This window comes from Podarcis filfolensis (assembly GCF_964270895.1).
Source record: "Podarcis filfolensis genome assembly, chromosome: 6".
NCBI lineage: Eukaryota > Metazoa > Chordata > Lepidosauria > Squamata > Lacertidae > Podarcis > Podarcis filfolensis.
In genome coordinates this window covers 50,964,396-50,984,857 of record NC_139609.1, presented here as the reverse complement: position 1 = coordinate 50,984,857, position 20,462 = coordinate 50,964,396, and the positions used below count along the sequence as shown (strand labels likewise).

Here is a 20,462-nt window from a genome sequence, read left to right as displayed (position 1 = left end):
CCTTGCTAAAAGCAAGGCCACAACAGGGTTTGCACTTTACTTAGGATCTAGACCACCTTGCCTGCTGTCTTTACTGTCACAGATCCGCTGGCTTTTGGATGACGAGATTGTGTCTGCCTTGCGCCATTCACGGACAATTACCTCTGGCACTTTGAGCCGGGTGGCTACCCATGTTTACAGTTCTCAAGGCCGTCCAAGCTGCCACTGTGAAACGGCCCCTTTGCAGTTCGTGTTTGGGCCTGAGAGCTCTCTGGAAAAGTTTCGTGAGGCAAGTGATCTTTCATGCTATTGGTATATGAAGCACTTAACAACTTGGGGCCAGTTTACTTGACAGCCACCACACTGATATTTTATGGGAGGGTGTTGTATATAAATACCTTTATAAATAAATTTTGCTGCCCCATACTTGGTCACTTAGATTTGTGGAACTTGCACTTTCACAGGTGTCACATAATGTAAATCTTTAGCATGCTTTGGAACTTCCTGGCTATTAATATTAGACTCACACCCTGTCTATATTGCTGTACATTCCTGGTGAAAGCTTTTTTATTTCAGCAAACCTACTGAAACCATATACTTTTTTTTAAAAAAAGTTTAGCTCATCACCAAACTGGGAGGGGTAGCTAATTCCGCAGAAGACGAAATCAGAATTAAAAATGACCTTAACAGATTGGAGAACTGGGCACAAGCTAACAAAATTAATTTCAGTAGGGACAAATGTAAGGTTCTACACTTAGGCAGGAAGAACCAGATGCAGAGATATAGGATGGGGAACACCTGGCTTACTAGCAGTACATGTGAAAAGGATCTTGGGGTCTTGGTGGACCACAAGCTTAACATGAGTCAACAGTGTAATGCAGCAGCAGCAGCAAAAAAAAGCTAATGCTATTCTAGGCTGCATCAACAGAAGTATAGTGTCCAGATCAAGGGAAGTAATAATACCACTCTATTCTGCCTTAGCCAGACCACACTTGGAATACTGTGTCCAATTTTGGGTACTACAATTTAAGAAGGATGTTGATAAGCTGGAACATGTGCAAGCTGATCAAGGGTCTGGAAACTAATCCTTGTGAGGAGCGCTTGGAGGAGCTGGGCATGTTTAGCCTAGAAAAGAGGAGACTGAGAGGAGATATGATAGCCATCTTCAAATATCTTATGGGCTGTCACATGGAGGAGGGAACATGCTTGTTTTCTCCTGCTCTGGAGGGTAGGACTCGAACCAGTGGCTTCAAATTGCAAGAAAAGAGATTACGACTAAACATTCGGAAAAACTTTCTGACAGTAAGAACTGTTCAGCAGAGGAACAGACTCCCACGAGAGGTGGTGGACTCTCCTTCCTTGGAGGTTTTTAAGCACAGGTTGGATGGCCATCTGTCATGGATGCTTTAGCTGAGGTTCCTGCAATGCAGGGGGTTGGACTGGATGACCCTTGGGGTCCCTTCCAAGATTCTATGATATCTATCTATGTCTTTAGTGATGATTTTACTATGTGGCCCTTTTGTAGTTTTCCGACTAAGCAGTCTATAAATCTTTATAAATTTGTTTCCCCCCCCATATGACTTCAGTTTTCCACAGTCATTTGACCTTCAGCTCATAAACCCTAAACAACACCCCCCAGCAACACACACACACACACACACACACACACACACACGAGCTACCTTGATGCTTCTCCATTCTCAGCCATTCTGTCTTGCTTTATGCCTAAGAAACATGCACCTGCCTTTTGATTGTTTCTAGACAGTCACCCTGTTCTTTTTTTTTTTTTTTCCATGCAGGAGTTCCAGAGAATAGCCCTACCAGGCTATGTGCTCAACGCTGAAGACAGTGATTTCTACTATGTTTCCATCAGTCGCCTACATGCCCCCAAAGATGGGCCTAGCCCCACAGTAACGCTTGAGAGCACCATGACTGGAGGCAGGTGTGAAAGCAGCATCAAAACAGAAGACTCTTTGCCCTGCTCCCCTCCCCCCGAGGAGGCTCATGGTCTCTGGGCATGGCCAGCGAGTGAGAACAAGCAGGAGGCAGAAGAATTCCTGGACGTAAGTAGCCATGCGCATGCTGAGCTGGTAGGGTGATCTGGAGACGTGTTTTTTTTCTTAGATGGATTATTGATGCTGTTTGGTAAGGGTGATTATTGAGAGCGCCACATTATGGATTGCATTCTGGTGATCTCTGCCACTCTGCCACAGAGAGGTTAGGCTGGCCTCAACTAGAGCCAGGGCTTTTTCGGCTGTGGCTCCGATCTGGTGGAACGCTCTGTCACAAGAGACTAGAGCCCTGCGGGACTTGACATCTTTCCGCAGGGCCTGCAAGACAGAGCTGTTCCACCAGGCCTTTGGCCAGGGCACAGCCTGACTCCCTCCTTTGGCAACCTGCACAGAACTCTAGTCCAATGTTTGCCATCAATTTGATTTCAATTAATTTTATAATGAAATGATTTTAGAATGTTGTATTGTGCCCTGAGCCCGGCTTCGGCTGGGGAGGGTGGGATATAAATAAAATTTATTATTATTATTATTCTTTGCTGTGATGCAGTTGTCAGATGAAGTTCCACAGCCGGATCAAGCCCATACTTCGGAGTGTGGCTCCTTGGATGAGGAATCTGCAGTGACCCAGCCACAGCCTCTGCCGTGCTCCTTGGAAAAGTGGAACAGTGAGAAATCTCCCTTAGCAACACCATCTGTAGCGAGCCTGGCAGACTCTGTGACTCCAGGTAGGGAAGATGAGCAGGCATCTCCACCTGAATTTTGGAGCAGGGGAGTTCAGCCATGTGGGGCTGCTTTAGCTTATCCTGCCCCAAACTGGTGCCCTCCGAGGAGATTTGGATGTCAACAGCCATAACTCCAGCCCACATGGCCAATGGAAATTGTAATCCACAACATCTGGAGGGCATTGTGCCATAGAAGGCTGATTTAGACAAACACTAGGTCGTTATAGTACCTTGCTAAGCAGTTCCTTTAAAAAAAATAAATAAATATACTTTTCAAATTTATACATGTCACTAATTTTGTACATTTCACTAATTTTAACAATCATTTTAACATTTCAAAACTTGACTTTCTTCCCCCTCTTTCTGCGGTTCCTTAAATTTATTTTTAATATCCTCTGCCTATCCAAATTAACTGAATTTGCTCATTTATCCATCTACTTTAAATATATACTCTTATAAAACAATAATCCTGGCAATGGTCTTATCTGTTTATAATTTATCTTCATTTCTTATTCTTCTGGTAAGTTTCACCATTTCTGCGTATTCTATAAATTTTTGTATCCTTTCTTCCTTTCCTGGGACTTCTGCTTCTTTCTCTTTTGGGGCGAGTAACATTCTAGCCACTGTAGTAGCATACATGAATAAGTTTCTATACATTTCAGGTGGTTCTGTCCCTATAATTCCCCAAAGAAAAGCTTCTGGGTATTTTTACAAAAGTTATTTTAAACATCCTTTTCATTTCATTATATATCATTTCCTAGTTAAGCTTTAATCTTACTACAAGACCACCACATATGATAAAAAGAACCTTCTTTCTTTTAAGCAGTTCCATTTAGCTGAGCTATAATTGGTAGGATTCCACAATTCAAAGTGCTGGTTATGACCTATAAAACCCTATATGGCTTGAGCCCAGGCTCCCTGAAAGTTCGTATCTCTCTATAGGAACCTGTCCAAGTGTTTGAATCCTCAGTTGAGCACCTTCTCTTGGTCCCATCAACATCAGGGCACCAGAGAGAGACATATCTGTGGCTGCTCCCGCACTGTGGAATTATCTGCCAAGAGAGGCTCTCTCTTTGTTATCCTGCTGGCAGGCTGAGACCTTATTCAGACAGGCCTTTGAAAACTAAGATTCAGATGATGCTGACCACTGGACAAAACTTATTTTGATTTTAAATGTGCTTCATTGTCTTTTAAACTATTGTTTTAGCTGGTCAGGTTTTTTTTATTAACTCCGCATTTTATAATGATTTTTAATGTTGTAAGCTACCTTGAATAGCTTACAACATTAAGTGGGATATAGATATAATAAATAATGATGAATAATACTTGGTAGAGGCAAATAAAGGAAAGTGCCCTCATATATCTGGGCCCAGATAATGATCCTTTGTGCTTCATGCATAAGCATGCGTGTTGTTGGGGCCATAACCCTTATTTTGCCCTAATAGCTCATGGCCCTCACCCAAGGTGTTCTAGGTCTGCTTCTCTAGGTTATATAGGCATAACAAGTTACTCATGCTTCCCCCTGCCCCCTTTCCGATTTCAACGTATTACAAAAATCCTGCGGTTTTCCAGTGCTGTCCAAAATTTGCAGAAATTACAGAAATTCAGGAAAAGCACATTCTATAATGTTACAAGAAGCCATGCAAAACCAGTCTGTGAAACTGGTCGAAAGGAAGAATTCCTGGGGCCAAGCTAACTCAGTTTCCTCAAGCTCTTCATGTTTCAATCCTAGATATATGAAGCCAGCTGTAATAATACTGTACACCCAATCTGCTAGCTTTTAAAAAGGGATATATATATATCCCCAAAAGGCTTTTCAGAACCTAGAGGCTGGCTGGGTGCTTCTTCTTCCATCAGTCTCTGAGGCTGCAGTTGATTGTCATTGCAGTTGTGCTGTCCGTCCAAGATGGATTCTCCATACTTCTGCTGGCACTGGGAAGCTGTAGGAAGGTGGTTATATTTGTTGAAACATCGGAAGAGTATTGCCAAGGTTTCATGTGCAATTTGGCTCATGATGATCCTCTGAAAGCGATTAAGCGACTGCCTTTTAACGCCATATAATGGAACTTCTCTGCCTTACCAGTTCATTAAGCTGGCTTTATTGCCACTCTGTTAGGTTTTGTTTCAGTATTCTGTTGTGTGCAGGTCAATCAGCCTCTCTTCAGAGGAAAAACGCTTTTCAGGTCTCCCTTTTGTGGAAATAGGATTAGAAATGTAAGGATTACATGGGGAAGTGCCAAGTACTTGTCCATGCTCCTTTTTAATATGCAAATGCCTTCCTCGTTCCAAGGAGTGTGTTGGTTTCACCTACTTCATCATTCTTGAGAGGCCTTTTGGTGCCTTTTACTTAAATACACCATTTGCTCCCTCATATTTTCAATTGTGCATTGAGATTGAACAAAAATATGCCATTTCACACTTGCGAGAGAACGGGTGTTTATTCAAGTTAGCATTTTCACCCCAGGCCTGACTGTAATAGCAAAGTCTCTCCCTCTCTTAGGGGTGTCCATTAAAGTGCCTTTCTTTGTAACTATGCTCCAATATTGATTTTTCTGTAATCAAAACCACTTTAGTGCTGTTGGGCTCATGAGATTGTAAGCTCTAAAAGGCTGCCATGTGTCTTGCTGTCGGGCTTCTTTATGAAGTCAATCTTGCTTTGTTTCTTACATCAAACAACCCATGCAGCAGACGGGGTGAAAAAAAGAAGCCAACCGCTTTGTGACACGCTGATCCCCTTTTTCTTCCTGGGTTTGTTTCTTGTTGCCTTGGCTTGTACATGCACAGTTTGGGGGGGGGGGGAAGGCCGGTGCTTAGATTGAAATCTGGTCCCAGAGCAAGGAGAGAGTTGGGGGGACCTAGGAGACCTCAGAGCAGTCTCTCAATACCTCTCTTTCCTTACAGGCTGTGGGAAGCAGCGTCCCAGTCGGGTACAAAGCCTGGTATCGAGCCAGGGCAGTATGGATTCCGATCTCCTAGGTGAGTGGATGAGCCAGTCCATCTTTTTGTGTGGAAGAGACGCTAAGTCAGTTCTCAGTTGGGTGGAGGCAGGTTGTTTGTGGCAGAGTGACAAGTTGCTCAGCTGGGATTATTTTGCCCTGAGGTCCAGGTGCATCCACTTTGTGGAGATGGGACTGCAAGGGAACCACCATGAGCCTCTCTCTGCCCTTGGCTTCTTGTCAAAGATGGATTGGCCGAGCCACTCAGCAGAGGCCGTGCATTTTCATTTCTTAGGCTATGATGGCGGGAGCAGTGATTCCGAATGTGAGGAGGCAATAATGAGTGACTTGGAACCCAAGTGCCCTCTCATGCCTGACTTCTGGCTGATTGTCAAAATCCACCAGGACCGGGTGGAAGTCTATTCCCACACACGGTAACGTCCCCTTTCCCATGCCCTGCTCACCCAGGGATTCTGGTTCCCGACATGGCAACTGTGGCTTTTACCCCAAGCTCTGCATGCAGTTTCTCCCAGTCCCCCTGATCTTAGCCTTGTGTTGTATAGCAGGCTTCTGAGTTCTCCAGACTTCACGTGTACAATCTGTCTTGCTTTTTCCAACATGAAGCAAGCTGGCCTTGTTCCTCTGCCAGTTTTGTGCTAATCCTGGGAAAAGGGCGAAGAGCCCAGGCCATGCCAGTCATAGATCCCTCCCCCGGTACTCATACATTTTTAAGCACTTGCCAATGCTGTTTTATCTCCACCCAGTTTTTCATTGTTGACTGTGTTCAGTTCATTACTAGCTATTGAGCAGGAAAATATATTGTGCATATAGTCTGCTGTTGTGAGAGCTCTCTCAAAAGTTCTTCTGAGCAGTCTCCCTTTTCCTTTCTGTACAGCAGCTTGAGTGCAGTGAAAGAAACACAGAATGAGGAAGGGGAATGTGTGCATCTTCACCGTACAGTGGTGAAGAAAGTTGGTGAGATCTGCCGCCTTGTTAATCAGGTAACTCTGGCACATTCGGTCTCTCTACACTGACTCCTTGATAGCAGGAATATCACCCTACTAAGTTCCAAAAGTTGAATTTGGCAAGGTCACTCATTAGCCAATGTGTTACAAAATATTTGACAGCCACAGCTTTGGCCACTGGAAAAACCACCCATGTCTTTTCTGCTCGTGGAGCCTTTAAAGAGAAACTTCATACATATATATCTATGCACTTTTAGATATCTTTTCACCTTAAATATGAGAACTGAGATGCTGACATTTTAAATGAGGAAGCTGGGGTCTACCAGCTTCATCACATTCTGGTATGATTACAATCGTGCAGACAAATACTGCCCTTGAATTTCAAGGTAGATACACCAGTTTCTTCTACAGCCAGGCCTCCTGTTGTGAGGAAGCATTAAGTCCATCATGGCCCTTTTTTGTCCACAGCGGCTGCTGCTACAGGATCTGCACGACAGTCATAATTGCAATTCCCTGCTCGTTGCTGAGAGCGAGGAGGATATCTGGAAAAGTGAAACGCCGTACACCTACCGGCAGCGCACTGGGCCTGATGGTAGGAGTGCAAAGCAGTATCCTTATCCACAATAATGTTGTGCTGAGCCTTAGAGCCTAGAGCAGGTGTAGGAAACCTTTGGCCTTACAAAACCTACAACATCCCTTAACTGGGGCTGATGGCAGCTGTAGTTCAGCAACCCCTGCAGGGCCAAGGGTTCCCCACACCTGACTTAGAGACTCTGCTTTCCCACTAGTTTGGCTGTGCCCTAGTTATATTAGAGGCAGGCTTCCTACAGACCACAGGATGAGATTCCTCTCTTACTCTGCCCGTTGTGGCAGGGCAGTACTTGGGGAAATGACAGCTGATGAATCCTTTTCATTTGCCGTTTTGTCGCCACTTTGGTGGTGATGCACCGTCCTGCTTTTCAGGGCAAGCTCTGTAGGTTCCCTGTTTAAAGGTACTTGAGGTGTGTGTGTTTGCCTTTTAATCTTGTGGCACAACTGTACATGAAGGAGGGAAGGGGGGAGGTGATAGTCTCAGTGTTGTATAGATGGCTTTCAGAGAACTCTGTGGAGGGCTGGCCTGCTGAATTGCATTTCCCGCTGCGCAGACTACCCTGGAGAGGAGAGCTACCAGCCCCATGACTATCTGGCGGCCACCATGCAGTTCATACCCGGACACTTTGCTTGCGACGCAGTCTGGAGCACCACCATCCATGTGCATTCACGACTCAAGATGGGGCCCAATATGGGTGTTGCACGCGGTGAGTATATGGATGCCGGGAGCTCTGGCTGTTGGGGAGGCATGTGAGGAGCTATCCCCAGACTCCCCGTTCCTGGGCAATGAGTTCTATCCTGTCATGGTGCCCTTTTGTCCCCAGCTGTGGCACATTGATGATACAAATTAATTGTTAGGATTGGTTGTGAGGGCTGGAGCCAGTGTGGTGTAGTGGTTAAGAGCGGTAGACTTGTAATCTGGTGAACCGGGTTCGATTCCCCGCTCCTCCACATGCAGCTGCTGGGTGACCTTGGGCTGGTCACACTTCTTTGAAGTCTCTCAGCCCCACTCACCTCCCAGAGTGTTTGTTGTGGGGGAGGAAGGGAAAGGAGAATGTTGGCCGCTTTGAGACTCCTTTGGGTAGTGATAAAGCGGGATATCAAATCCAAACTCTTCTTCTTCTTCCTCTTCTTCTGGATAAGCCAAATGATGTGGAGGGCAGCTTGAGTTAGGCTACAAACAAGGTAGTTCTGCCACAAGCTCCTTACAGGAAGATGGAGCCACAAATACAGTGGTGATAAAATGCACAGAAGGGGGAACTTGTGTAACAAGTGGGATAATTTTTCAAGAAGCGACTTTGTGTTGGGGGGGAAGGGAAGCTTTTCGTATAAAAATCTGAGCAAGTTCATTTATTAGAAGAGATCCTAGCGTTGAGGTAAGGTTTCATCACAGAACCAGCTGTATTAAAAATAGCTCCCTTTTTAACTCTGTTATAAAACCCTAATACAGGCTAGCTATGATCTAAAAGAAGCTCAAGTGTTTGAAACAATAAAGAGACTTTTTTCCCTCCCAAATATGCCCTGATAAGGAACACCTTAGCTTGAAACATACAAGGATTTGATATTTCTCCATTGGATACCCTTAGTACATATTTATCACGGCCACCAAATTGCAGTGATCTTTTTCAAAAAGTGGGTATGTTGAGAATGGGCAGTAGTTATGAGGATTAGGCTGGATTAATATTTGGGAAATAAAATTGAAGAGGGGCGTGTGCTATGCTGGTTTTTGAAGATAGCAGTGGGTGGTGCATTTGGGTCAGACTTTGCAACTTGTAAGCCATCTCTCTCTCCCCTGCAGCCATCCAGGCTCTGCGTTCTGTGCTCAATGCTTTCTCAGTTGTGAACAGGAAGAATATGTTTGTTTACCAGGAGCGCTCAACCAAGTCTGTTTTCTATTTACGGTAAGTTGGCCATTTTGTCATACGGCACCCCACAAGCAAGGGGACCGCCTTGACCTGTGGTGTCTTCATCTCCTCTGCTGGTATCTGCTTCAAGTCCATTGCCCTTGGCTTTACCCTCTCCTCTTTGTTACTCTCTCCTCCAGACTCTCGGAGACTACTTCCAGTGGGAAGGGTGGGGAAGCTGAAACCCAGAGCCTTCCATGCCGTTCACTGGCCCTTTCGCGCAGCCAGGAGCCCATATACATGGAGGACCTGAGCGTGAGTCTCTTTTCCTCCCAGGGAACCCCTGCACCCTTGCTGCCGAGAGCACAAGAGCGAACATGCCGGCTGCACACAGTGTGCTCTCTGCTGTCTTTCCAGGAGTGTTGGGAGGCAGCTCCATCTTCTCAATTTCTTCCGTTCTCCTTTGATAGGGCTCTCGCTCCTCTTTGGAGACAGCCTCTTTCCGCAGTGTGGACTCGGCCCGCCCAGTGAGCCAAGTGGACAGGCATATCCAGCTGGTGGTTCATGGAGTTGCACCGGCAGGTAAGTTGCACATCCATTCAACATAAAGTCAGAGACGGGAGGCTTATTGAGATCTTGTTGCTGCTGTCAAGCTACCTGTCCCCTGAGGTGTTTAAAGATCAGACAAACGTTGGATTTAGTAACTCTGTCTCCTTTAAGGTCTGCTTTCCCAACCTGGTGCCTCCTAAATGTTGTGTCGTTGGACTACAATTTCTACCATCTACTTTGCTGGCTGGGGCTGATGGGATTATAGTCAAAAACACCTGGAGAGCACCCGGTTGGGAAAGTCCACCTTAACAGGATTTTAAAAATATATGTTGCATTGTAGCCCTTTCTGCAACAACAAAGGGAAATGCAGCCTTTTCCTCCCTTCCCATTCTTTAGTTCATCAGCTCTCCGGAATCTTGAGTTAATGTTTTGCTTCCTCTGTAATTTAATAACAAGCCATTGACATTCTTTTCCCTTGTGGTTTTGCTGCTTCTGGCTTTTCCTTCAGACAGCCGTCAGTGGGAAAGCCTGGCTGCTCTCTTGTGACATAGTTTACTGTGCAGCACACACAGATCATTGATCTGGAACACAACTAATGTAGCAGTTGCAAAAAGGAATGGCAGGTGGAAACCTGCAAAGGCACATAGGTAGCTTCCTTTTTTTTTATACCGTCCCAGACTTTGGTCCATCTGTTGTCTACACTGACTGGCAGCAGATTTCCAGGGTTTCAGACAGGGGTCTTTCCTAGCCCTACCTGGAGATGCCAGGTTTGAACATGGGACCTTCTGCATGCAAAGCCATTGCTCTGCTACTAAAGCTGCAATTGTAGGAGGGAGTGGATAGGTGCTAAGGTAACCCTCAGGAACAGACTGCGTGGGCTGTTGAAAAATGGAGCATGCTGGCTTTGGTATGGGGTGGCTCAAGCGTAAGAGGGCTCAGCATCTTGTATGAGACAAAGGCTGCATACTGCAACTCTTCTGCTCCTCTAGGACCTGAGATCACAGATGAGCTAGTGAAGGTTCTACGCAGGCGCCTAGATGAAGCCACCCTGGACATCATCACAGTCATGCTCGTGCGGAACTGCAAGCTCACCCCTGCTGATGTGGAGGTAAAGGCCGTCGTGCTTCAAATAGGACAAGACCACCTTTTATTTCTTGGCTAAATCTCCAGGCCTCTGGGTTGGATGCGCTCAGGCTGTATCAGACCATTGACAAGTCCTTCTCCGTGCAGTTCATACAGCCTCCAGGAAGCCCACCTACTGAAGTGCTGCAGTTCACTCTGCCCCCCTCGTGCCTGCCCTGGCTCCCGGCCATAGCCTGCTACCTGCGTCAGAACCTGCTGATCTTCCTGCACACACCCAAGTACACAGACAGCAACATTGAGAACCATTTCAAGGTGAGAGGACGGGTGCCTGTGCCTGGCCTGGTGCTGCGTATTCAAGGGGTGACTTCAGTGTTCGTCTCTTGTAGAGGACTAAGGGAATAGGTGCAAAGGACAAAGGCATGACGAGCATCCCAGGGGTAACAAGGCTAGGCATGGAAGTATAAACAGATCATAGCCTGCTGGGTTCTGGAACAGAATGAGAGGCACAAACTAGGATGAGAATTTCCAGCAGCCTCAAACATCTCTACCCCTAGCTTGATCTCAGTCGCTGAGGACCAGTCATACAGGGACTGTTTTTATGGTTATGTGTGATGTAGTGCTATGTATCCTTTAATGGACTGGGGGGAAATCCCAATGTCTATGACAGTGTTCTATGCTGGGAAATTCTCTGCCATAAGAGTTGCATATCATTTACTGAGATTAAGAGCCTACATGATGTAACCCACACTTTTGGTCTTCAGGGACCTCAAAGGCAGCTCTCCATGTTGATGAAAATGCAGCTCCCGGAAATAGTCTGATTTAACTATTCTTGCCTTCCTTTTCAGCACTATTTCCACCAGAGTAGCAGCAGCCATGACCCGGATCTCTATCTGTACAACAAGCCTGGAGGCCAGGGCACTGGTGGCAAAGGTAATAAGTGTCTCTGTCGTACCCCCTAATTCTATAGAAGAATGCACCCTTTCTGAGGACAGTGGCATGCTGGGGTGTGGGCCTGGCCTAGGTAGGTTACCCAGGTGCCAGAAGATGCTGTTGAATCTACATGTTGCTTAATCCATGTGAGTCAGCTGACTAAGGCCCCCGGCTTCCATTTTGTCTATTGCTGTGCCAGCCAGTAGTAGGGTAGAGAGTGAGCTCCACTCCCCAAAGGCCTTATGAGTTGTGCAGTCATGGTGGCTCCTGCTCATTGGAGCTCATCAAACATCTACCGGGGGGCTAAAAATGAACTGACTTTTAGGTGAGAGCACAGTGATGAGCTCTAGGCAGACGTCAAGTGGGGAGTCATATGGTACTGTGGGCATCAGTTGGCAGATATGGACTGTTGGGAGCTCCCAGTGGTGGAGTACTGTTAGTTTGTGTGTCTGTGTGTCTGCATTGTGCCATACACTTGCCTCATTTCCCACCTGCACTGTGGTCTGGTTGTGTGGGTAACGCATCACCTCAAAGTGTGTCTGAACATTCTTCTGTCATGTAGGTTCCATGCTGGATCTTGTGCAGCACCTGTTTCCACCTTCCCAGTTTCAAGGTAGTTTCTGTAGATTCCAGTGGTCCACTGTACTTTTTCCAGCGCTGCTCCCATCCTCATTTTGACCTTGTGCCTGCTGTTGTTCTGGCTTCTGCTCTGATGCCTCCTGTATCACCCACTTTCCCCCTTCTGTGTAGCCACCCACATCTTTTCCATTGAGTAGTTTCCTAACCCATATGCTTTGGCCACGAGAAGACCCCCCCCCCCCATTGTAGATGAGACTCGGGTTAAAGAAATCACACTGACTCCAGATAGAAATGGTTGCAAATTTGCTATTTGCTTTCAGACACACAGAGAGAGAATTTCACTTCTGTCATAGCCTTCTTAGTTGTGGGAGCGAAAGGTCTTGTGGGTTTCAGAAAAGTTGGATACATTTATGGAGCATTATTTGTTGTGGCGCCTCGTTTTGTACCTTGGGATTAGTAAAATCTCTTGCATAAACTTGGAGCTGGGAGAAGAGCTCCGTGAGGCTGTGATGTTGCAGCTGGTGACATCAGCTGATGGATAGATTGAGATGACTGACCCTGGTGCGCATTTGGGGATGCACAGTAAACACCCTTATAATTGGTCTGAGTAATTTTCATATTGGGGACCAGGCAGAACATTTTATCTGTGCCATATTTACCTAGGGTACTAGAGGTGGAAGTTTCTTCATTCAGTAGCATGGGAATTGGCTCACTTGATCCCTTATGTCTTTGTTAGCAAGCTTTCTAGTTGCGGGCTATGGCTGTTCTGTAGCTATTTAGGTAGCTGAATGTAAGAAACCACCTGGTCTTGGGATTATATGATTGGCAGGGAGACAGTTAATGCCACTCGCCCTTCCTTCTTTCCCTCTGTTCTCATCTGGCTGCCAAGTTCATTGAGAGCAGGGAGAATTACATCTGTGGGGACAATTGCCATAAGCCTGGAGTAGACTTCCTGGCAGGCACTGCTGCAAGCATTCGTTTTCCTTCCATGTGACCCCCTTGCAGAGGTACAGCTGACAGGAGACAGGGTGCATGCTGGGAGCCTCCTTGAAGGTAGGGACCTATGGGTGCCATCTTCTGAATGAGATGATATGGTATACAGTGCCTTTGCCAATGTTGTGTCCACCTTCTGCTTAGTGGGAGACTCTCTACTTCTGCCCGTGACTTGTTAGTTTTCCATTTAGAAGCCTACAGTGCTGATTGGGATGGTGTCCAGGTCCTGAGCCCTTAAATCCTTGCAAATCCTTCTGCATGTTGTCATGAAAATGTCAGTAAGACGTCCTCCCTGGCAGTGTGTGATTCCTAGTGCAGCCACCTCGTCTTTCCCTTTCTCCTCCCCTGGGCATTAATCAATGTGGCACATCAGCAGTCAGAAGGAAGGTTAGAAGAGCCCAAACGGTGCCCCCTCATTTATTCCATGGAACTTCCACCTCCCACTTTTCTGAGGGACTCCTGGCATGATCACACTGCACAGCAGTGCAAGCTGGAGCTGCCTCTTGGCACAGGGCAGGGGCTGAGCTGCTTGCTGCACCAGGAAATGATACCCAGAGAGATGTGACCTGTCTCCTGTCCTGTCCTTGGTGCTTTTGCTGGTTGGGCTTTGCTGAACCTGTGATGAATGCATCCTTCCCTTCAGATGACAGCATGCAACCCACATCCCCAGCAAGTGCAGGCCTCTTCCCTACCTCCGTGATTGTGGTGTCTTCCTTGGCTACATGTCTTCCACCCCGACCCCTCCTTCCCACCTGTGACTTGTTTCCACATTACTTTTTTTTTTTAATCACCCTGAGTTGCATTCCAAAGGATGGCTGTGTGTTTGTAACAAGTTCCCAAAGGCTGTGGTCTCCTAGGAGCTCTATGCTAGTGGAGGGCTGAACCTCTGGGACTCAAGCGACCCTTTGAATTTTCCCCTGCAGGCATTGCATGCATTGCCCTATCCTTTGTGGACGACCGTGGAAATCCCATCTCATTGACTCGCTGGGTGAGACCACCCACCGCATTGCTGAGCACATCCTTCCTCCAGGAGGCAGATTTCGAGAGCTTGACAGCTGTCACTAAGCACCAGGCTGAGCCTGGCACGTCACAGCCAGGTGAGAAGGCACGGCTTCTGTCTGCTCTCTAGGAACGGTGACATCAGATGGGCAAAGTAATTGGGCTTGAATCGGCTTGCCTAGAAGCCTAGGGAGCCTGGCTGGTAAGAGACCAGCATTGCCCTTGCCTTTTCCAAGCTCCATCCTCTTGACGCTGCTTTTCCTCCAAAGCACTCTGTCCTCTGGTGCGCCTGGACATTTGGGAGAAGGGCAACATCAGCCTGCTGCAGCTCTCCGAAAGGCTGCGCAGTGCTCTTCGCCATGCCCTCTGCGACGCCCTCATGGAGTTCCGTGTGCTGCCCAACCCACTGTGTGTCGATCCATCTGCTGAGCCAGAGTTTCCAGGGAGTGTCGGAAGCCTGCGCCGGACGATGTCAGAAACCAAAGGGTTGACGCCGCCTGGCAGGCGCCGAGGAGCGTGTCCACCTGCCCCGCATTTCACTGTGCCCACTGCAGCTGCTGGTGAGCCGGTCACACCCACCAACAAGTTGGGGAGACGAAGCTTCTGGGACATGCGGGTAAGGAGTCTGTCCGGGGAAGGTGGCGGTGGGATATGTATGCTCTGGGTGTGGTGAGAAAGAGCCCAGAACCAAGAGCTCTGGATTCAAGAACTGTTACAGCAAAGTGCCAGCCTGCACTAACTTACAACCCCCAAGTGAAACACAGTTCACCAGCCATGGGTTGTGGTCTGTCAGATGTTTACTAATATCTCTGTTTTTTGTCATGCCAGGCGAGCGTGTTCCTTTATTTTCCTAGCTTGTTGGATCATATATGGCTTTGCCATATATAGCATAGTAGCTAAGAATATGATCTGCTCTGCCATGAGGTCCATGAAGGAGCTTCAGGCAAGCCCTCTGGTCTCACAGTGCAACCCTGTGCCTGTTTAAGCAAATTTCCCTGTGTCTGTTGTGACTTACTTCCTAGTAAGCATGTTACAGATCATAGCCACAGTCTCCACCCACTGCAATTAATGTATTAGGATAAGGATGCCTAGCCGCACAGTCAAACCTCAGGGGGGGTTATCGTATAAATAAAGTGCTAGATATATTTTTAAAAAGCTTGTGCAATACAGATCCTTGCTGGCCTGAAACCATCTGTGCCAGAGAAATGGGAAATAGGCCCATGCATTTCTTTCTCTGTCTCTTCATGACCTTGTTTTGTTTTTTCCCCAGAGCAAACCAGAGGCGGTAGAGCAAGGGAGCCCCAAGACCACGGATGACATAGTGCTGGAGCGGCCTGAAGAGAGCCGAACCCGCCGCCGCCACAAGACCGAGAGTGTGAAACAGCCCTCGAGCCACGAACGTGTTGCGGCAGCTTCCGAGCAGGGGCAGGCCCAGAGGCAAGCGTCCTGGCAGTCTTTCCCCGCCCTCTTAATCCAGAGGGACTTTGTGGGGAGGGGGAAATCCCTCAGTCCAAAACCCAGCCTTTAATCTATGAACTGGATTGTGTGTACTTCTGCACGCACAGAAAAACTCCTTCCCACACCCCCAAGGCTGACCCTCCCTGCATACTGCGAGGACAGTGTTGGTGCTGCTGAGTACGGATTGTGCAGGATTATGGCTGCTGGCTTCTGGGCACTGTAACCTTTCACACACTTCAGGGGCCTGGCTTTATACTGCCAAGGGTCCTTGTTCTTTCCCTTTGATTTTAACCTTGGCAATGGATCTCCTCTTCCCAGGCGCCGGGCCTGCCAGCTAGAGGAGGGGGATGTCGGAGTCCTGCACCCAATTTTCAGCCAGACTTGCCAGTCCTGGATGGCATTCATGAACCGCCTGGGTATGTACTTAGTCTGTGCCCTAATCCTTCAGTGCCTCAGCTGGTCCCACCTTCACTCAGCATGGAGAGATTCTATCTTCAATTTTGTGATCATGAAGAATATGAGATCCTGAGTTTCTTAGAAAGGAAGCAGAGCCCCATGGGTGATACCCAACTAAGACATAAGTGGTGGAGTTAGACCCATTAGACTGAATGGCGGTACACTAAGTAACTTAAGTCCATTAATTAAATGGATCTATTCTGAGGACGACCAGCATTAGGTATCAACCCATGTCTAACCTCTCTGTTTGGGGAGCAAAGCTTGCAAACATGAGGTTAATTGGTTAAGGCTCAGAAACCAGATTAAGAGCAAATAGGTGTGGCTTTGGTTTGTGTACCCTGTTGAGCATATGCTCCTTTCTTTTTGACCACATGCTTCCCTGTCTCTCTGCTTATACTATTCTGAGCATGGAATTCGGGGCTTTTTGACCTAGAACATGGAAAAGTCCATGCAAGCTCTGGGTACAGGTCTCTTTCCAATAGATGCAGGAATGAATGCAGGTGCAGTGAGTGCTGATTGGTTTGGCTCCATTCCCCCTTGTTGGATATTTTGACTCAGGACAGCAACCACCAGGCTGATGGTGCCACAAAATGGCCCAATCTTTTTTTTTCTTCTTTTCTTAATAATGCTTTGGTGCAGCAAAACCAGTGACCCCACTTTGTATTTCCCTCTGCAGGGTGTCCCTCAGTGCAGCAATGTGCCACGGAAAGTGTGTCCCGCTTCCTGCTCCCCTCCATCATGCTTGAGGTAGTGAACCTAGTCACTACTTTGGCAAATGACACCACTGTCAAAGTGTTTGAAAAAGTCAGGTAGGTGCTGAGGCTGTGCTCCCTTGAAGAGTAGATTGGTAGATCAGCTGAGAGGCAGCCACTGGAAATGGCCTAGGGGTGCTTCCTTGGCAGGGTGGGAATGTTACGTTTAGGATAGGGGACTGGGTCTATACAGGACGGGTGTTCTTGTGCCTTGACTTAGCTGCTTGTCCCCTGCTGCAGTGGTCCCCAAGGGGCGTCCTTTGTGCCACATTCCCTGACACCAAGCACCAGCACTCGGCCAGCTGTCATTCGACACTTTGCCCTGCTTGGACGCAGCTTCCACCAGTGGCACTGCAGCACAGAGCAAGGTGAGTTGAGAGTGGGGAGCCAGAAAGGGGCAGCAGGTTTTTTTAATATCTCTGAGTATAGGCAGGAATCTCGCAAACTGAACTCAGCTTTGTGGTGGTGTCTTGTCTCATTCAGCCACCAAGGGATTGCAGCGTTTTGAGGCCACCGAGCTTGGGTCTGCAGAGAAAAGTTGTGATGTAGCCCCCCGGCAAAGATTCCTTTTCATGGAGATCATTGACAAAAAGGTGGGTATCGGCTGAGTTAGTGATGCAGCCACTGCAAAACCTCTGGGCTCAGTTAGAACTTGGGAGTCGTCCAAAAAATGGAAAGAAGCAGAAGTCCCAGCAAAGGAAGAATAGGTACAAATGCTTATGGAATATGCAGAAATGGCAAAACTTACTGGAAGAATAAGAAATCAAGATAACAAAACTTTTTATAAGAGAATGGAAATGGTTTATTGAATATTTACAGATAAATTGTAAACAGATAAGAACATTGGCAGGATTATTGTAATAACCTGCAGTTTCGTAAGAGTATATATTTAAAGTAGATGAATAAATGAGCAAATTAAGTTAATTTGGATATGCAGAAGATATTAAAAATACATTTAAGGAACCGCAGAAAGAGGGGGAAGGAAATCAAGTTTTGAAATGTCAGAATGATTGTAAAATCAGTTAAATGTATAAACTTGAAAAGTAATAATAATAATAATAATAATAATAATAATAATAATAATAATAATAATAATAATAGAGCTTGGGAGCTGTCCCAGTCTGGATCAGCAGCCTGAGTCTGTTCTTGCATTGCTTCCCTTTCCCCCTCCAGCTGGTGCTGCATACCTACAACTGGTCGGTGGACCAGGGCAGTGCCCTGAGCAGCTCCCTCACCCGCTTGCTGCAGTGGCAGAATGCCCGCGCCCATGTGGTGCACTGCCTGATCAGCCAGAAGCTTGGGCTCTTCCATCACTACTGCTACATGGACACCCCGTGGCATGAGGACAGCAAACAGGTACGCCCTGCTTTGTGCATTCCTGTATGCAGGGCGCTCTGTCCACGACTGGCTCTCATTGATTATCTCTATCCAGGAGCAAAATCCCTTCCTGAACTCAACACTGGATGTGGATCTCCTGATCCGGAGCCCTAGCGTCCCTGCAGGCAGGGAGCCCGGTCGCCTCGGCAGCTCTGCCCGCATCCTGCAGCCTCTGCACTTCCCTCCGGATATGGTGCCCTTCGACGAGGCCCTCCGAGACGTCTCGGTCAACCAGCCTACCCTTCATAGCCCAGAGATGGCCACGCTCGACCGTGTGGCCCAGCACGGAGCTCAGTTTCTGGAGATCAAGAGCATGGAGCGGAAAGGTAAGTGGGAGGACAGGGACAAAGGACTGCACTCCCTGCAGCTGTATCGTAAAGGGCTGTTACAGCTCTTAGGACCTTTGCACAAGTCTTTGCCCATGAGGGGTTTACCAGGGCAGCCAAAAGCAAGGAAGTGACAAGCTGTAGGAGCAAACAGGGTGGAAAGGAATGGCTTAGAGTAGAGCCATTCTCTGTCTGTCTGCTGTGCATATGTGAGCTGATGTGAAACAGTGAGGTGGCTTGAGTTGTCTGCAGGAAAAGCTTGCCAGAAAACGAGGTCTTGTTGGAGGAAGGGCCCTGGGGCTCTGGTCCTGCTCTCCTCAGCCTTTGCTCCTGTTCCACAGAGCTGGAGAAACAGATGAAAATTGAGAATCTCTTTGTGACGTGGCAACAGCGGTCTGCACAGTCCAACATGCCCATCACTGTGAGTTGTGGTTTTTCAAGGGGGTGGGAAAGCGGCTGGGATGTGGGCAGCACTTAGGTGCCAGGGCCTTGACGCTGCTTCCCAAATATTGGGGTGGGGTGGGGCTTGTTCTTGGGAAACAGGGAGAGGGAAGGTGGCATAGGATGGGGTGTTCTTCCCCAGGAAAAGGCAACATCATATGAAGGACCTAGAAAGTATTGTGCTTCAACACCCGCCTTTTAAAAAAGCAGAACCCAAGACACTGTTAATGCTTCACACATGGAAGCCATCTGCACAATTCCTCCTCCCACCTTCAGCAGCTGATCTGAGGTTATGGGATGTTGGGTAGGGTTGCATGTTGTGGAGGACACAGCAAGAGTGCACAAGCGCCACTGCTTCCAGTGGAAATTGTACCTGCCCTGAGAAGGTCTGTTTGTGCACTGCGCTGCTTCGTTCTTGGCTATGTTCAGGGAAGGTCAGGTGGAATGACATGAAGGCCGTTCCTCTCTATGATCACTCTGGTCTTTCATTATTGCCGACAGATGAGAATATGTACCATGTAAGCAGCTGTTTTGTAGTGTAAATTGAGAAGGTGACGTAAGGTGCCTGAGATGCTATCCTTACCATCATGCTCACGGGATGTTGTGATCTAGACTGAGGTAGGTAAGAGATGTTATCTTGCATAGTAAGCTGACGTGAGCATGTGAGTGTCGAATCTCACAAGGATAGAGAAATGAAACTGGGCTGTGCGTGCTTCTCTTAGCAGCCTCTCTTAATGGGGATGAGGTGGGTCTTTGTTTTAATAAGTTAATGCATCGCTTCATATGGAACTTCAAAGGAAACATTAGGCTTAGGGCATGTCTGCAAGCAGGATTAGAGCACAAGAGCCTTCTCCCCTCCCGTGGCTTCTAGCAACCGGTATTCGGAAGCATCGCTGCCTCCAGCTGTGAAGGAAGAGCAGAGCCATCGTGGCTCTTAGTCATTGACACCCCCCCACCCCACCCCCCAGTGCTTTCAGAAATGAAGAAATGATCACGTCATCTAAATACCGCAAGATCGGAGCTGTGTTGTCAAGCTGCCAATGCCATGCTTGCATACGTTTTTTATAGGCAGGAGCAAAATCCTTGGGAAATGAGTTCATGATCACTGTGTAACTCTACCAGCTCCACCTTTTAGTCTCCCAAAGTTTTTACATGGCCAGGGCTGACACTTTGGGGCCACAGTAATAGCCATATGGAATGGGCCTGGAGACCTGTCGTAGTTAACCTCCTGTGTCTGTGTCTGTGCAGCTTGCAGATCTGGAAACACTGAAGCAGTCCTCCCGCCTGGTCCATTATTGTGCCACGCCGTTGCTCTTTGATCCCACCTTCCGGCAACAGATTCAGGCTGACCAGCAGAACAAGCCGGAGGGGAAGGTGAAGTGGGGGGTGGGGAGAGGGGAGAGAGTCCTTCATAATGCTGTCATTCCTCCCTCCCATATTTCTTTTCTCCCCAGCTATACCGGGAAGAGG

At 47.6% G+C, this 20,462-nt stretch overlaps 1 protein-coding gene across 6 annotated transcripts in view; it reads left to right on the top strand.

Moving 5' to 3' along the window:
- SZT2 (SZT2 subunit of KICSTOR complex) overlaps positions 1-20,462 on the top strand; it is a 79,371-nt gene that overhangs the window by 45,943 nt on the left and 12,966 nt on the right. For 3 of the 6 annotated variants that reach the window (XM_083619782.1, XM_083619781.1, XM_083619779.1), the window contains exons 36-61: positions 83-268; positions 1,779-2,042; positions 2,539-2,716; positions 5,615-5,689; positions 5,945-6,083; positions 6,545-6,650; positions 7,083-7,206; positions 7,760-7,912; positions 9,004-9,106; positions 9,250-9,364; positions 9,520-9,631; positions 10,588-10,706; positions 10,829-10,993; positions 11,527-11,611; positions 12,174-12,224; positions 14,107-14,280; positions 14,452-14,798; positions 15,453-15,619; positions 15,959-16,056; positions 16,773-16,905; positions 17,089-17,216; positions 17,332-17,441; positions 18,022-18,204; positions 18,281-18,551; positions 18,893-18,972; positions 20,241-20,366. In XM_083619782.1, coding sequence (XP_083475908.1) covers positions 83-268; positions 1,779-2,042; positions 2,539-2,716; positions 5,615-5,689; positions 5,945-6,083; positions 6,545-6,650; positions 7,083-7,206; positions 7,760-7,912; positions 9,004-9,106; positions 9,250-9,364; positions 9,520-9,631; positions 10,588-10,706; positions 10,829-10,993; positions 11,527-11,611; positions 12,174-12,224; positions 14,107-14,280; positions 14,452-14,798; positions 15,453-15,619; positions 15,959-16,056; positions 16,773-16,905; positions 17,089-17,216; positions 17,332-17,441; positions 18,022-18,204; positions 18,281-18,551; positions 18,893-18,972; positions 20,241-20,366 — 3,792 coding nt within the window. The remainder of the gene's footprint in view (positions 1-82; positions 269-1,778; positions 2,043-2,538; positions 2,717-5,614; positions 5,690-5,944; positions 6,084-6,544; positions 6,651-7,082; positions 7,207-7,759; positions 7,913-9,003; positions 9,107-9,249; positions 9,365-9,519; positions 9,632-10,587; positions 10,707-10,828; positions 10,994-11,526; positions 11,612-12,173; positions 12,225-14,106; positions 14,281-14,451; positions 14,799-15,452; positions 15,620-15,958; positions 16,057-16,772; positions 16,906-17,088; positions 17,217-17,331; positions 17,442-18,021; positions 18,205-18,280; positions 18,552-18,892; positions 18,973-20,240; positions 20,367-20,462) is intronic. The other 3 variants (XM_083619780.1, XM_083619784.1, XM_083619783.1) reach the window with 3 other exon arrangements.